Genomic DNA, 17,763 nt, shown 5'->3' with positions numbered 1-17,763 from the left:
TTTCCGGCTGAGACCTTTTTTCAGGACTTGCTATTTATGCTTGTTCTTGGATCTTACCTTAAAAGCTGAAAGAGGTTAATGGCTTAAATAGGTAAAAATGGAAGAAATAAATTTAAGTCAAATGCATGTAACCTTCCATTTTGTATTCCTTCTCCCATCTCCCCATACTGACTTCTCCCCCCTTCCTTTCCAGACATGATAAAGAGACCAGACCTGAATCTTTGCTTATCCCTCTCCTCTCCATAGATGCTGCCAGAAATGCTAAGTTCCTCCAGCACTTTGCATGTGTTACTCTCGATTTCCACCATTTGCAGAATTCATGTATATGTAACTGTTATTATTAATAATAATAATAACAACAAACTTATTTATAGAGCACTTTTCATACAGATGATGTAGTTCAGAGTGCTTTGCAATGGAATAAAAGTACATATATGAAAATAAAAGACAAAATAAAAACAAATATAAAAATAGAAGATAAAACAAAAGTTTGTTTAAAGCAAGATTAAATAAAAAAAGGTTTTGAGCTGTTTTTTTCAAAGTGTCACCTGAGTCTGCATCCCTTATAGTTTTGGGTCCTGAATTCCACAGTTTGGGGGCATAGTTCAGAAAAGCTGACCTTTTGAGAAAGATCGTTTAAATTTAAGAGAGTGATGGAAGGAGAGCTGAGAACTTGAGCAGGATTAGAAAACAAAAACGATTTTGTGATGTATTCTAGTCTCAGACTATTGAGAGATTTAAAAAACAAATAAGAGAACATTAAGGTCCCTTCTGAAAGATGTAGGAAGCTAATGCACATTAGCTAGTTTGGGAGTGATATGTTCCCTCATCATGTTTTTTTTCTTGCTTCTTCATCTCCTTTCCTTCAGACAGGTGATAATTAGTGTACAATTAATTCTCCTTCTCTAATTCCAAGTTAATCATATTTTGTGGGGGAATGGGAAATCGGGCATCTCACAGGGAGTTCAGGATGTGCTTAAAGGACCTGACGCATGAAACACAATGATCAGATGCAGGTTCCGGAAGGAAGGCTAACAGATGCAGTTTTTCATTGTAAAGAGTCAGAGTGTAAAATAGGCAAGTTTGATACAATTTGACTCAGTGCTGGTGAGATGACACCTGAAGCATTGCATACAAGTTTTATCTCCATATTGTAAAATAGGATAGTTTTGCATAGATTCCTGGGATAAAAGGTTTGATGTATGAAGAAAAGGTTAAGCAGATTAGGCAGTTAACCACCAGAGCAGTTAAGATTAACTGTGATGTTACTGTTAGGTGATATTATCGGTATATTGGATTAAAAAAATACAGATAGTAAAAGTCTGAAATTAGGAAAGCAGCAGGTCAGGCAGCATCCTTGTACAGAGAAGCTGACACCAGGCCTTTAATTTTAATTAAATCTGTATCAGTCTTTGACTTGAAGCATTAACTGTTTCTCTTTCCACAGATGCTCTCTGAACTGTTGTGAGACTCCATCATTTTCTGATTATAATGTACTTTACCATTACTATCGAGCAAGATAATGATACCAAATTCAATAGGAATTGTAGTTTCTGAAAGAAATATAGAAAGTATTTTTTTTCTTTCTCGGAATATCAAGGACAAGGAGGCAGAGCCCAAGAACAAGGGGTTACTCATTTAGGACACAGACATTGAGGATTTTCTTTTGTTAGGTGATCATCTATCTCTGGAATTTCCTAACTCAGAAAATTCTGAAGGTAGAGTTCCTGAATGTATTCAAAGCAGAGGATGCAGAGCAGATTTTCCAACCTTTTCATGCCATGGACCAATACCATTAAGCAAGGAGTCCATGGACCTCAGTTTCGGAGACCTTGGCATAGGGGAAGATTTGCAGGAAAATGACACTGAGCCCAAGACTGGATCAGCCATGATCTTGCTGTATGATGAACGGTTAAGTGGCCAACTCCTACTCTTGCTTTCTACATTCTCATGGGCCATTCTGCTACCTGTGTCAGTACATAGCTGGCGTATGATAGGAGTGGGGGAGGAGGTTTTTGTTGGGGAATGGGTGAGTTAAGGGCTCTGAGACAATTTGGATCTGTACATCTTCAAAATATGATGCTCATCAGCCAGGATATAAATTCTTCTCCTTGCTCCCATCAAGGAGGAGGTACAGAATCCCAAAGGCGCACTCAACATTGTAGAAACAGCTTCTTCCATCCGCCATCATATTTCTGAATGGACCATGAACCCATGTATTCAACTTCACAACCTTTTGTGCTCTCATTTTGCACAACTTATTTAATTTAATTTTTATATATCATTGTAATTTACAGTTTAAAAATATATGTATTGTACTGTACTTCTGCCTCAAAGTAACATATTTCACGACATATGCCAGTGACACTAAACCTGATTCTGGTACAAATTTTCGAAGTTATACTAAACGTGGTGGGAGGAATGTGCAGAAATTGTATCCCAGAATGTTGCCAATCTTTATTTGCTGTAGAAATTCAGGAATGTAGCTCAACAGAAAACATTTTGATGTAGCAAATCTTAGTGACTTTAATGTGCCTAATTCAGAGACACCAATGACACAAACTCCTACCTCCATGCTGGACAGTCGTGTTTGGAACAGTAATCTTTCTTCTTTGTTTCCTTTATTCATTGGATAAACTTTCAACCCTTGGGAAAACTGTACTCTAGTGATGAAGGCAATGTACCTTAACAACAGCTACTTGCTTTGATTCTGAGCTTTAACACAGTAAAGTGGCTCACAGTGCTTCACAAGTGCATCACAAAACAAAATTTCACATGATGATACAAAAGGAAGTATTTTAAAATAAGACTTAAAACTTTCAAAAAGGAGTATGTTCTACACAGGAAAAACTTTGATGAGCCAGGGATTTAAGGAGAAACTTTAGAGATTAATGCAAGATCACACATGTTTGAGAGATTAAAATTGGGAATACACAAGATGTGGAAAATGGAGGGTGAAATTCTGATATGAGTTGTAATGTTGAAGGAGACTGCAAAATAAAACAGAGGCAAGTCTTCGAAGAGATTTGAAGACACAGATGAAAATATATCATTTAGTCAAAATCCAAAATGAGCCCAGGCTGCTGGGTAAGCGGAAAAGTGTGAGTGCCAATGCATTTAACCGCCTAGGATGAAGTAGATGGAAGTACAAGAAGGGACCAAAAAGCACATTGGAATAATCTAGCAGAACAGAAACCAAAAACAATCTTTGTGTTCCAGTTGTGGATGAGTTGAGGTATAAAGGAGACAGGTGATGTCATAGAAGCAGTTATTTTTTCCAACATAAACTGTTATCAGCAGGTCACCTTGGCAACGAATAAGATGCCAGTCAGAATAAAGATCTGATACAGATTCAGAGACTTGCCAGAGAAAACATTGGAGTCGTCACTTATCAAAACAAATACTTAGACAATATACATTTACACCCAACTGCCGCGATATGAGGTTGGTCTCAAACCGTAATGACAAAAATGACAAATTTCGCTGCGTCAAGAGATACACAAAAAATGATTTCCCATCACGAACATTAATTACATTTCCATGCTGTGTCCTGTATCCTGACTTCTGACGTGGGCTTTCATGCATGAGGAGTGATTGTCAATGCAAACACAGTATGCCCTATGCCTCATGCAATATAAACATGCAAGAATGATTTAAAAATTCAGACCTGATTTGTTCATAGGTTTGGATGGGTACTTTTATAACGTTTGCCCCAATCTGGCTCCAAAATAAATAAGCCACTTTCCGTGCCGAAGATGAGAACAGTAAGGATACCCATGCATACTGTCACAAAGCCGTATCTATCACAATGACTTGCAACAAAACAAGGAGAAAAGCACAGAAAACGCATACAAGAGAACACATCACAAATGACACAGACTTATTTCACTATTCCTCTAGAAAAGGTAACAAAAAGGTAGACTCACAGATAGAAAACTTGTTGCTGTTGTCTTTCCCTGGGAACAATTTAACTCCTCTAGATTTAAAATCTATGGATTTTTTCACTATTTAGAAAAACAAACAAAAATACGCATCAGAAGAAACAATTTAATGTAAAACTAATTTCCTTTAAAAGAATCTTGTTATTTAATACTCTCCAGTGTTGATGTGATGCACTTCAATGCAAGGAAAATATATAAATCATAACTAGCATTACACCTATTTATTATAAAAGCAGTGAAAAAAATGTTGCTCAATTCACTCTCAGTTTCCATATCGCATCATTAAACCAGGCTTAAGGAACGATTCTGACGCTCAGCTGATCTGAAGTACCAAAGCAGAGCATTCTTTGAAAATGTAAATTCAGAAAGTGAAGATTCTCCAGTAAACACTGAGCAAGATAGATTGAAAGCCTAAAACATTAAAAACAAACACACAAGTATTTTGCTCTGTTTACGTGAAGCAAATAGTATTCCGAATTAATGTGCTTAATTTAACTTGATAAAACCTAATACACAAATATTTTGTTGAGGTTCTCAAGAAGAACAAATGTATATTTAGTACAGTCAAGTGTACTTGGTACCTTATTGGTTGAACTCAGAGCATTAAAGCAAACATGTCTAAACCCTAGAGGGAAATTTTCATCGACAAATTGTCAACACCATACAATCTGGAAAATATACAAAGAGGCAAAATCTTTAATATACTTGATTATTCATAAGCAGGATGTTTGTTCGATTTTAATGAACTTTCAGTGTGTTTGTAACTGTTTGTATTTTCTTATTTATTTGTTCTTTTCTTTCATTTTATAATGGCATTGAAGGGGAGGACGTTCAGCTGATAAAGTCTGTACTGGATCCAACAGAAGCAATCCCATTTCTTTCCCTTTCTTCCTTATACCTTGCAACTTATTCTCTCTCACACATGTCTCACATCTTCCCTATTATTAATATACCTGATAACATTTGAAAAACCTCTCAAATCATTGATTATGTATAGATACAAGCTTTAGAAGGATAAATTATTTAGTTAGTTAGTCATACTTTATTGATCCCGGGGGAAATTGGTTTTCGTTACAGTTGCACCATAAATAATAAATAATAATAGAACCATAAATAGTTAAATAGTAATATGTAAATTATGCCAGTAAATTATGAAATAAGTCCAGGACCAGCCTATTGGCTCAGGGTGTCTGACCCTCCAAGGGAGGAGTTGTAAAGTTTGATGGCCACAGGCAGGAATGATTTCCTATGATGCTCTGTGCTGCATCTCGGTGGAATGAGTCTCTGGCTGAATGTACTCCTGTGCCCCCCCAGTACATTATGTAGTGGATGGGAGACATTGACCAAGATAGCATGCAACTTAGACAGCATCCTCTTTTCAAACACCACCATGAGAGAGTCTGTTCTCTCACTGCATGTTGAGAGAACAAAGTGCTTTGACTGTGAATAGTAGTTCTATTTTTGTATTGTGGTTTCACACATGCCATGGTCCTGACATTATTCATGTTCTTGAGAAAAACTATCACCTGAGAATCCATGGATGGAGAGAAAAATGATGAAAGAATTATTTTGAATGTGTTCTCCTGAAGGCTGCTGAAAAGAACTCTGCAGAGACATCTGATCAGGACATTTTTTTTTCTTCTTTCCTTTTTAGATAAAGCATGGTTTCTTCCCCTCCGCTATCAGATTTCTGACCATACAATGCACCCTTATGAAACTACCTCACTTTTCTTTCTGACTTCTTTTTCTTCTTTTTGCGCCACTTATTTATATACTGTACATAAATAACTTCCTTAATATTATTAGGTTGTTATAGCGGGGCTGATAATGGGGATAAGATCCCACTATATTCATGGAAATATATATTTTGTTTTGTTATAAAATCTGCAAAAAGTAAATACATCTCATTCAGTAAAACAATTAAATAATCTCAATGGCTGTGAAATAAATTATGCAAAACTTTGTTAAAAACTGGAAAACATAGAGTTTATCAAGCTTCAAACAATCTTGTTTCTAATTGTGGGTTTTTGTATATTTTTTCAAAAGTGAATTTTCTGAATGTTTAAATAATTAATAAGTTAAGGATTGCACGTTAAGAGTTCAAATGAATTAAAAAGAAATAATTTTGAAGTTATGCTTCTTGGTTAAAAATACGAGGACAGAATCCATCCATATTGGAGAACATGTTAAATTCTTAACCATGACAAACTTGTGGACTGAAGTATATTTGACAATGATCAAAACAACTAATTATACTTAGAGAGCCTAGAGCCCCCAAATATTACACAAATTTGTCACCCTTTACCAATAAAGCCAAAAGTGTTGTGTGTCCACCTTTATTGTCTTCCAATTTCCTACTTTTGGTGCCTGCTATACTTCACATAAGGTTGCTATTTGGGAGAGTCGCTGTTTTGATCAGATCCATTGGTCAGCTGGCTCAAATAATAATGTATATATGTCCTGAAGGGGAAAGGAAAACTGACTGAAAATATCTCGTCTCACAGATTTGACTTGGAAAAGTGGTACTGGCTCAGTTGTATCAATTCAGCCCCATGATATGACAAATTAAAGCATGTGAATCCAATAGAAATGTTGAACAACAGTGAAATAAAACTAAGTATGAAAGCACACTGCAACATTGAATTCAAATTTTAAAAGAATCAGTCAAAAAATGCTTTGCATTATTTCAATGCTATACCTTACAGCAATCAGATATGTCATTAGGATTTTCATAATGCAGCATTTAAAGATGGGGAAAATATATCTGAGATTAAATCAGTTTTCCCAGTGTCAAAATGAGGGCTTGTGATAGATTGGCAATGCACTTTACACCCTATGTGACTGAAGTAAACGGAAAGGAAAATTGGAAGGGTTATAAGACAAAATTGCTAACAAAATTTTGATGTTATCGGACAAAGCCCTAAAATATTCAGTGTTCTCAGAAGACAATGTTTTATGGTCTTTGGTATAAATAGATATGTCTTCAACTTTAATAGCAGCAGAATATTCAACTGCAGTTATGATGATGTTGATCTGAATTCAATTGACATGGGACACAGCCTTTGCATTCTTTGCAGACCCTCTCAGTGGAAAAAATACTCAGCAATATTGATACATGAAAACTTTGCAAAGTATTTGAAGACTTTTTGTACCTTGAGGTGGTCAATTCCTCAGAATGAATAAGATAAAAATGGACATGAAGTGTATTTGACCTATTCCTTCTGAAAAACCTATCCTTGTCATCCCTCACTAGCTCAGTTCTTGAGTTCCTTTTCCTGAACGTACCTGCAGTCCCTGACAGAACTAGATTACAAGATTACCAGCAATAGACAAAATCAAATTTGTGCTGGTATAAAGGATCTTAAATTGAAGGAGCAATAATATGCAAGTGGCTTAATGGACCCTGTCCTGACCTTCATGCTGTAAATATGATATATGAGCATAAGAAAAAGTACTAAAAAGGTTTAAATGGATGGCAGTACAACAGGGTGTACCATCTTCAAAATAAATTAATGAACTGAGGTGTTTTCTCCAGAAAGTATAATACAAAGAGCTGAACTAATAAAGATCTAGCTTACAAAGTTCAAAGTAAATTTATTATCAAAGTACATATTCAGTATGTCACCATATGCAACCCAGAGAGTTATTTTCTTGCAGGCATACTCAATAAATTCACAATAGAATAATAACCATAATAGGATCAATGAAAGAGTGCACCAACTTGAGTGTTCCACCTGTGCACAAAAGACAACAAACTGTGCAAATACAAAAAGAAAGAAATAATAACAATAAATAAATAAGCAATAAATATTGAGAGCCTGAGATGAAGGGTGTTTGAAAGTGAGTGCATTGGTTGTGGAAACATTTCAATGATAGGACAAGTGAAGTTGAGTGAAGTTATCCCCTTTGCTTCAAGAGCCTGATGGTTGAAGAGACATAATTGTTCCTGAATTTGGTGGTGTGAGTCCTGAAGTTCCTATACCTTCTCATTGATGTCAGCAGCAAGAAGCGAGCACGTCCTGTGTGGTAGGGGTCCCTGATGAGAATAAGGTAGGCCTGAAAATGTATTAACTTATAGACATATGACAGTTTTTAAGAAAACTAATAAAGCATCAAATGGAAACTTTAAAAAAAATGTAATTATGTTCAAATAATCTATATTTAAAAGTCCAGGTTAATAATAATGATTAGCTTTGTTTGTCACTTGAACGTTGGAACATACAGCAAAATGTGGCATTTGCATCAAACCAAATCAGCGAGGATTGCACTGGGCAACCTACAAGTGTTGTCATGCTTCTGGCACCAACACAGCATGCTGATAATTTAATAACCCTCAGCCATGCATCTTTGGAATGCTGAAGGAAACTGGAGCACCTGGAGGGAACCCACACAGTCATCGGGAGAACAAACAAGCTCATTACAGACCGTGGCGGGGATCGGACCCTGATCTTACAGGTGGGACTGTCATGCCACAATGCCAACCACTGCACTGCCATGTCGCCCCTTGATTTGCATTACAAATCTGGGTGGATGTGTGAAAGTAAGGAACAGAAGGATATTCGGCATAGTGAGCAGAAGCAAACTAACGGGAGACTTATGTTAAGCATAAGATTATAAGTTTCCTCCAAGTCCAGATCCACTATTCCACCGAGATGCAACACAGAGCGTCATAGGAAGTCATTCCTGCCTGTGGCCATCAAACTTTACAACTCCTCCCTTGGAGGGTCAGACACCCTGAGCCAATAGGCTGGTCCTGGACTTACTTCCTGGCATAATTTACATATTACTATTTAATTATTTATGGTTTTATTACTATTCAATTATTTATGGTGCAACTGTAACAAAAATCAATTTCCCCTGGGATCAATAAAGTAAGACTATAACTTAGCAGAGGTTACCCAACTGGGGTCCATGGGTCCTTTGGTTAATGGTAAGGGTCCATGGCATAAAAAAAAGGTTGGGAATCCCTGCTCTAGGGTGATTGATTTGCACTACAAGATATATGCATCATTGTTCAAGTTTCAACCAGTAAAATTGTGTACAGAAATGGAGTTATAGGTCAAGTCAACCAACAGTTACTTGCAATAAATTAAATGCAAATGTATGTGAACACTTTTCCCTGAAATCAATTTGCTTTCAAAAGTACTGGGTAAAATCTCAATGCATCTTATTATATCTCAATTCACAATCCACAAATACAATAAAGGAAAATTATTTTGTTAAAACTAGTGTGCATTCAACATGAATACATGAATGTGAATTGTCCCAGGAGCGTATGAAAAGCAACACATGAGTGAACATATTAGGAATATTCGAAACTCTCTGCAGTTGCAGTGACATGCGTAATTGAAAGTCATGGAGCTTGCAAAAAATATGATACTGGAAATTAAAACAGGGAAAACAAATAGCTTTTCTCTTAAACAGTTAGAAATACAGTTCAACTAAGTCTCTCAATAAAGAAAAAATGCATAAAACACATTATGTGCATTTTATGATCTAAAATTGAATTTGCTCAAGCTAATCATCTACAACATATGAACAAATATATTTGTTATACCACTGTAATATTATGCAAAAATTTTACTAGTTATTATAGACCAATACTTTCCCATGGAAACTACCTGGATCTGCTGTAATTTGCCTACTGGCACAACAGTTCCACAGCAGATTTCATTTAATTGGTTCTTCACTCAACCTTGCAACATCTGGACATCAAAGATCTGACAGCATACATCAGGATGCTCTTTATTGACTAAAGCTTGACATTCAATACTAACATCCCCCAAAACTAAACAATAAGCTTCAAGACATTAGCCTGTATAAACCCTTGTACAAATGGATCCTCAAATTCCTCACTTGCAGACCACAGTCAGTTTGCATTATCAATAATATCTCCAGAACAATCTCCATCAGCGCAGGTATACCTCAAGTCTGTGTGCTTAGCCCACTGCTCTACTTGCTTTACACTTACGACTGAGTGGCTAATCACAGCTCCAATGTCATATTCAGGTTTGCTAACAACAGCATTGTCCTAGGCTGAATCAAAGGTGGGGATGAATCAGCATGTAGGGGGGAGATTGAAAGTCTGGCTGACTGGTGCCTCAGCAACAATCTCTTACTCAATGTCAGCAAGACCAAGGAGCTGATTATTGACTTCAGGAGGAGGAAACTGGTAGTCGATGAGCCAGTCCTCATCTAGGGATCAGAGGTGGAGAGGGTCAACAACCTTAAATTCCTCAGTGTTATAATTTCAGAGGACCTGTCCTGGGCCCAGCACATAAGTATAATTATGATACTTTTATTCCTTGTACGAAAGTGCATGAACATATATTTTCCAGCACTGTATTCAATCTGCCACTTCTTTGCCCATTCTCCTCATCTGTATAAGTCCTTCTGTCGACATCCTGCTTACTCAACACTACAACTCCCTCCAGCATCCTCATATCATCTGCAAACTTGGCCACAAAGTCATTAATTCATCATCCCAATCATTAACCTATAAACTGAAAAGAAGAGGTCCCAGCACTGACCCCTGCGGAACTCTATTTGTCATGGGCAGCCAACCAGAAAAGGCAACTTTTATTCAAACTCTTTCTCTCTTGCCAGTCAACCAATCTTTTTAAGCAACACCAGCAAGATGTTGGAAGAACTCAGCAGGCCAAGCAGCATCTAAGGAAAAGAATACCGTTGGTATTTCGGGCTGAGACCCTTCAACAGGACTCTCCTCTCTGTTTTACTCTAATACAGTACGTATATCTGAATAAGGTTTTTGTATTGTCATATATTATTAACTAGCTTACCTTTATATTTTATTTTTTCTCTCTTTATGTTTTAGTTGCCTTCTGTTGGTTTTTAAAAGTTTCCCAGTCCTCTAACTTTCCACTATTTTTTGCTATATTATATGCCCTCACTTTTGCTTTTATGCTGTCTTTGACTTCCTTCTCAGCCACAGTTATCACATCCTCCCTTTAGAATACTTCTTTAACTGTGGGCTGTATCTATCCTGTGCTTTCCAAATTGTTGTTAGAAACTCCAGCCATTGTTGATGTGGTATAATTCCTCTTAGTGCCCTTCCAATCAACTTTGGACAGCTCCTCTCTCGTGTTTCTGTAATTCCCTTTACTCCATTGTAATACTGATACGTCTAAATTTAGCTCGCCCTCTCAAACTACAAGGTGATTTCAATCATATCATGATCACTACCTCCTAAAGGTTACTTTATCTTAAGCCTCCTCATCAAATCTGATTCATTGCACAACACGCAATCCAAAATTGCCTTTTCCGTGGTTGCCTCAACCACAAGCTGCTCTAAAAAGCCAACTTGTAGGCATTCAACAAATTCCTTCTTGGGATCTAGCGTCAACCAAATTTTCCCAGTATACCTGCATATTGAAATCCACCACAACTATCGTAACACTGCCCTTTTGACATGCGTTTTCCACTTCCCATTGTAATTTACATCCTGCATCCCGGATAGTGTTCAGAGGCCTGTATGTAACTCCAATCAGGGTCTTATTACCTTTGCAGTTTCTAAACTCTACCCACCAGGACATCTTCCAATCTTGTATCAACTGTTTCTAAGGATTTGATTTCATTCTTTACCAACAGAGCCACGCCGCCCCCTCTGCCTACCTGCCTGTCCGTTTGATATAATGTGTATCCTTTGCATTCAAATATAAAAGGATTTGTCCTTTATTCATCATCCTTTTTGATTTGGGCTCCCCATTACACCTTAGCTCATCCCACTAACTGCACTTTTGCTCCATCATCTGGCAGTCCTTCCTCACAACGCACTAACAATAACCGTTCATCCTTGGAATGTAGGAGGAAACTGGAGCACCTTATCACGGGAGAATGTACAAACTCTTTAAAGACAGTGGCGGGAAAGGAACACTGAACTCCAAGCCAGTACTGTAAAAAGATTGTGCTAAATGTTACACTATCATGGCAACCTAATTTAAAATTAATAACTAACCAAGTGTAACGTCCTACATTTAAAATGAATAACTGACCAAGCATAACTCCATACATTTAAAATTAATAACTGACCAAGCATGACTTATCCTTTGGTTATGAATGTTCGAAACTGTGATCAGTTTCTGCGATGGGTATTATTTGCCAACATCTTTCCTAACTTAGAGAATATGCATCTTAGACGTTGATTGCACAGCAGTGGAAATAGCTTTTTTCTATTGATCAGCTCCTCTTTAATAATAACTTCCTAAACTGCAGTGAATACAACCTACATTTATGCAATTCTTCCTTGAAATTTAATCTATTGATTTGAGATATCATTCTGGTAAATCGTTGGTGCATTTTTTCCAGCTCCATCCACCCTGCAGTGTGGCACTCAAACCTGTACTCATGACATCTAGGCACCTATCAATAACAGACCTCCAGATACAAGAAACAGCGTTTTCCCTGAAGTCTTATGAATCTTCTAATAAGAACATTAGGGTGGTGGGATGGAGATATGTCTCTACCAAAGGAGGTGTAAAACACTTCCTTCCCTCTGCTAGCCTGCAGGTCACCCTTGGGTAAGGTGTAGCAACTGCCTAGCCATCCCCCCAGCCCCCCAATCAGGGTCACATGAAGCCATGAAAGCAAGTGTTGGATGGTCCTATGAACAGCAGGTGCATATCACAAGTCCTGGTTATACGACCACTGACGCCAGGCAAATAATCCCTGAAATGTATTGATAATGGCTGTGATCACCTGTGTTGTAAAGACACTGCACAGAAGAAGGCAATGGCAAACCACTTCTGGAGAAAAATTTGCCAAGAACAATCATGGTCATAAGAATCTGATTGTCTACGTCATATGACATGACACATAATGAAGATGAATAGGACCCTTAACTGTCTTTTCTTCCAGCTTCTTCTTCCAGCTTTTCACCATTCTACTGTTATTACCTTCAACCATAAATCTCCTGAACCAACATGGATAATTTTACACACGTCAGCACTAACTATTTCGACTCTGGCCATATTATTTGCCAAGGGAAATCTCACATGCAATTGTGGTTGTTGTGTACATCCCTCCCTCTGCCAACCCGACGTCGGCGTGTAACATCATTTACACCATTGGGCACAGGAGTACATTCAGCCAGAGACTCATTCCACTGGGATACAGAACTGAGCGTCATGGGAAGTCATTCCTGCCTGTGGCTATCAAAGTTGGCAGCTCCTCCCTTGGAGGGTCAGACATCCTGGGCCAATGGGCTGGTCCTGGACTTATTTTCGTCTGGCATGGTTTACATATTATTATTTGATTGTTTGTGGTTTTGTATTGCTATGTTTGTACTCTGTTCTTGGTTGGTGCAGCTGTAACGAAACCCAATTTCCCTCGGGATCAATAAAGTACGTCTATCTATCTATCTAACTTATGGACTCACTGCCAAGGACTCTACAATTCATCTTCTCAGTATTATTTATTGACTTATTTATATTTATTATTAGCTTTTTGTTATATTTGCCCATTTTGTCTTTTTTTGCACATTGGTTGTCTGCCTTTGCGTGTAGTTTGTCATTGATTCTATTTTATTTCTTTGTTCGACTCTGAATGGCCATGAGAAAATTAATCTCAGAATAGTATATGGTGAAATATATGAACTTTAATAAGGAGTTTACTTTGCACTTTAATTTAGGAGTTACTCTGCTCCTAGATCTTGACATTGACCGCTAGAAAAATTATTTCCCTCTGTGTTGGACATTACATACTTACCATGCATTGTTGTCATTCCTTTGAAGTCAACTTTCAGGATCTTGGCATTGTTGGCAAGACTGGAATCCATTGTCCATTTTTACTGCCCTTGAGTAGGGGGCAGTGATTCATCTATCTGAACTACAGCAGTCCTCTTTGCACAGATACTGCGATACTGTGAAGGGGAGGCAGAGCGAAATTAAGATGGCGCTAAACGGCGACTCCTTTGCTTGTATCTTTGGAAACAGCTCTATTTCCATCTTTAATATCTTTATTTTTTCCCTTTCAGGGTTCTTTTGAAGACCCTGACCTGGAGTTACATGCTGACTTTGGTTCTTTGCAAGAATGGGACCCGTTCTCGGGGTTTCAGTACTGCCCGTTGTTCGGTACGCCAAGGGTTCGGCCTGAGAGTCCGGGTCGGATTTGGAAGCCTAAGATCTCGGGGCTCTGGAGACGGTTGGATCGAGGGTTAGTGTCAAAGCAGGAGACCTGTGTGTTGTCAGGGGAGTTGGAAGATCTACTGACCTGGGATCTTTGTGATCTTCAGGCACAGAGCTCGAAAAAAGCAACATAACAGACTTTTAACATCATACACCTGCGAGTTGTTTGTTATGTCTCCCTGCTTGCTGGTGAAATGGAGACACCCCCTTCTCCCTTATTAGGGAAAGAGAGAACCTGTGGGATGTCGAATGCGGGGTGAAACGCAAAGTCTTTGGGGTAACCGCAAGTCTATGTCTTTGCTATTGCTTTGCTCACGCTTGGGAGCTTGGTGGCGGAGCTGATGCTTGCTGGTTTTTGCCGGTGGGAGGAAGGGGGATTGTTGCTCACTGCTGTGTGGGAGGGAGGGGAGCGGGGCGGGGGGACTTTGGGGTTATTACATTTAACTGTCATTCATTCTTTGGGGCACTACAAGAAAAAGCATCTCAGGATGCATATTGTATACATTTCTCTGACATTAAATTGGACCTTTGGACCTTTGAAATGTGAGTTCCAGTCTTTGGACCCAGTAACAAAGGAGCAATGATATAATACTGTATATTTCCAATTCAGAATGGTGTACACTGAGAGAGAAGCCCATTTCCACTTGCCGTTCTTGATGAAAGTGGATGTGGGCCGGATTGTCTAATTCTACTCCTACTGCATATATCATGGTCTTAATGTTTTCAAACTGCCCACTAAATGCATGAAATGATGCAGTAAGATCAGTAATGTTCTATTGCTTGCTAGATCAGTTACTTCTATCCACTTTATGCTATTGTTCTCTTGTTTCGCACTCATGTTGCAGTTAGCCTTGCATTTTTAAGTCTTCCTTCATGGCTGCCACTGTTTTCTGAACTATGGTTCATCCCCTGGTTTAACACTATGGTACAGTCCTGGATATCATTAAAGATCCCCATCACCAAGGACACATCTTCTTCTCATTGCTACTATCACAGAGGAGGTAATGAGCCTGAAGACACGCACTCAATGTTTCAGAGACAGCTTCTTCCCTTCCGCCATCAGATTTCTGAATGGACAACGAACCCATGAACACTTGCTCAGCATTTTTCCCCTCTTTTTTTCACTACTTATTTAAATTATCTTTCTATAGACACCTCTTTGTAATTTATAGTTTTTATGACTAAATATTGTAATATGATCCAGCTGTGGCATAGCGGCATCAGCACTGGACTGTGGGACGGAGGTTCCGAAGTTCAAATCCAGCCGGGTCCCCCAGGCACACTTTCCATCCGTGCGTGGTTAAAAACTGGTGATCTCTTTGAAAAAAGAACTCACCCGGCAGAAGGCAATGGCAAACCACTGCTGTATCTCACACGCAAATTCCAACTACGTCAGAACAGTGTGGGAGGAAGTCGTCCGCTACCCGGAAAAATTCTGGATGCGACCTACATTAAATTAATTGCAAAGTACTGCTGCCACAAAACAACACACAACATATGCCAGTGATATTAAACCTGATTCTGATTCTGAGTTACTGAACCAAAAGGGTTGTAGATTATGGGGGTGCACATTACTGGTATTGGTGTTTGCTCCCAGAGCTTCATAAATGTCCAGTTTGAGTTGTGTGATATGTTTCACAGTCTCCAATGGAACATGATTTTAGTGCATTTGATCTGAAAGTGAAATGTCGCTTCCACAAGGTTCACATTGTGGTTGTTTCTCTTCTTTGAGGATTGGCACCTTGCCATTGTGAAGAGGTTTATGAGTTCCTGAGATGCCATCTGCAGTTTAGCCATCTGATGCCTAGCTCCTGGTATAGACACCCATGGTGGTAAAGTCAAGGGGGATGTTCCAGACAAAAAGCGATCCAACCAAGACCTCAGCGGTGGAGCTGGCAGAAGATGTCATATCACAATGGCAAATAAGTCAGAGGAAGGTTACAGAAGCGAAGGATTCCCAGTCATCCTGCATTCCATGCCCTGGCCTCCATCTGTTTCGGACTGTGTGGCGGCTGCCCATGCATCAGCCTCCCAGCGTCAAATAAAGTTACACACAGGCATTCCCCATTAAGGGAATCCACCCTAACATCCTGGTTATGTGGATCCCGGATCGGCCTCTATAGCCACCCGACGACCCAAGGACAACCCCTTTGGAGAAACATCATTCTCAACTCAAGTGATCGCATGACCACTAATGATCACTTCTACAAATTCTGTCAGGACTAAATTGAGTAGCTGCCCATTAGCCCAGCTCTGGGTCCTGTTGATCACATGATTACTTAACCAAGTCAATCATTTGCTTTCAGTTCCATATTCTTCAAATATAGCTAGCAGTTGATAAAGATTCAGATTCAGATTATCACATGTACATTGAAACATACAGTGAAATATATTTCGTTTTGTTAAGAGCCAACACACCCAAGGATGTGCTGGGGGTAGCCCACAAATGTGGCCACACTTTTCGGTGCCAGCATGGCATGCCTACAGTGTTTCGCAGAACAACACCAGCAGCAGTGACAACAACTATAAAGCAAAACAAGGCAACAATAGCGAAGCAAGCCCTTTCTATCCACTTACTGATCCACACATGAACAGACGTTCCTCTAAACCCAGTGTAGTCCACCTCTGGGTCTCCAGCCCTTGGCCCCAGACTCTCGGACTTCAGGCTTTGCTTGGCCCGGACACGCAGGCTCAGATTCTAACTTCTATAGTGGCACAGGTCAGGTAAATCCATGGCCATATTCAAGACTCAACACCTCCTTGAAGAGATTTTGCAGTGGAGCAGACCAACATCAGCAGTTATTTTTGTCTCCAGTGTTGTGACTGTGATCTGAGTCTAGTGATATAAAAGTACTCATCAAGACAAGCAGACATTCTTCTGGAGACGCTGTTGGTAGAGTATCCCAAATTTGAAATACATCACATTTCTACACCCTTAAGATGAACAGCAGGAGTTTCAATACAACTCAAATAGTTACAATGACATTCATATTTTGGGTTGACAACGATTCCTTTGAGTTCGATATCTACAGTGGCAGTCATCTCTGAAATTTCAAATACCTTTGCTGGCACAAAGGAATTCACACAGATGGTCAAAAAGCTTTAGGGGACAGAGATCCCAGATACTTAAAATTAGTGTTGTCAGGGCTGATTCTAAGCACACAACTATTGCTGCTGTGATCAACTGTACCTGTGACCATGTTTGACAAAATCATTCTGGTCTGCTCGCTTGAACTCATTCACAATAGAACATAATAACTTAGCCCATTTTGCCTGGTTTGATGAAGGCTAATGAACATAACCCCATTGTCTTACCCTTGGCTGATGCAGACAAGAGCATCTCATGACACTTCACTTCCCAAGCGATACCTCCTGAGCAGCCAGCCTCCTGATGTGGGCCAGCAGCCTGTGCTCTGTAAACAATACTGTTTGCAAAGCTGTATGTTCAAACTTCAAACAGATTGCTGCCTGCAATCTACATTAAACATAGAAACATAGAAAATAGGTGCAGGAGTAGGCCATTCGGCACTTCGAGCCTGCACCGCCATTCAGTATGATCATGGCTGATCATCCAACTCAGAACTCTGTACCAGTCTTCCCTCCATACCCCCTGATCCCCGTAGCCACAAGGGTCATATCTAGCTCCCTCTTAAATATAGCCAATGAACTGGCCTCAACTG

The 17,763-nt window shown here is 39.1% G+C and overlaps 1 protein-coding gene across 1 annotated transcript in view; it reads right to left on the bottom strand.

The window, feature by feature from the left end:
• csmd3b (CUB and Sushi multiple domains 3b) overlaps positions 1 to 17,763 on the bottom strand; it is a 2,134,893-nt gene that overhangs the window by 885,223 nt on the left and 1,231,907 nt on the right. Inside the window, exon 7 of the mRNA XM_072277417.1 lies at positions 3,927 to 4,004. Within this exon, the coding sequence (XP_072133518.1) occupies positions 3,927 to 4,004 (78 nt within the window). The remainder of the gene's footprint in view (positions 1 to 3,926; positions 4,005 to 17,763) is intronic.

This window comes from Mobula birostris, chromosome 1 (assembly GCF_030028105.1).
Source record: "Mobula birostris isolate sMobBir1 chromosome 1, sMobBir1.hap1, whole genome shotgun sequence".
NCBI lineage: Eukaryota > Metazoa > Chordata > Chondrichthyes > Myliobatiformes > Myliobatidae > Mobula > Mobula birostris.
This window is presented reverse-complemented; position numbering and strand designations above follow the sequence as displayed.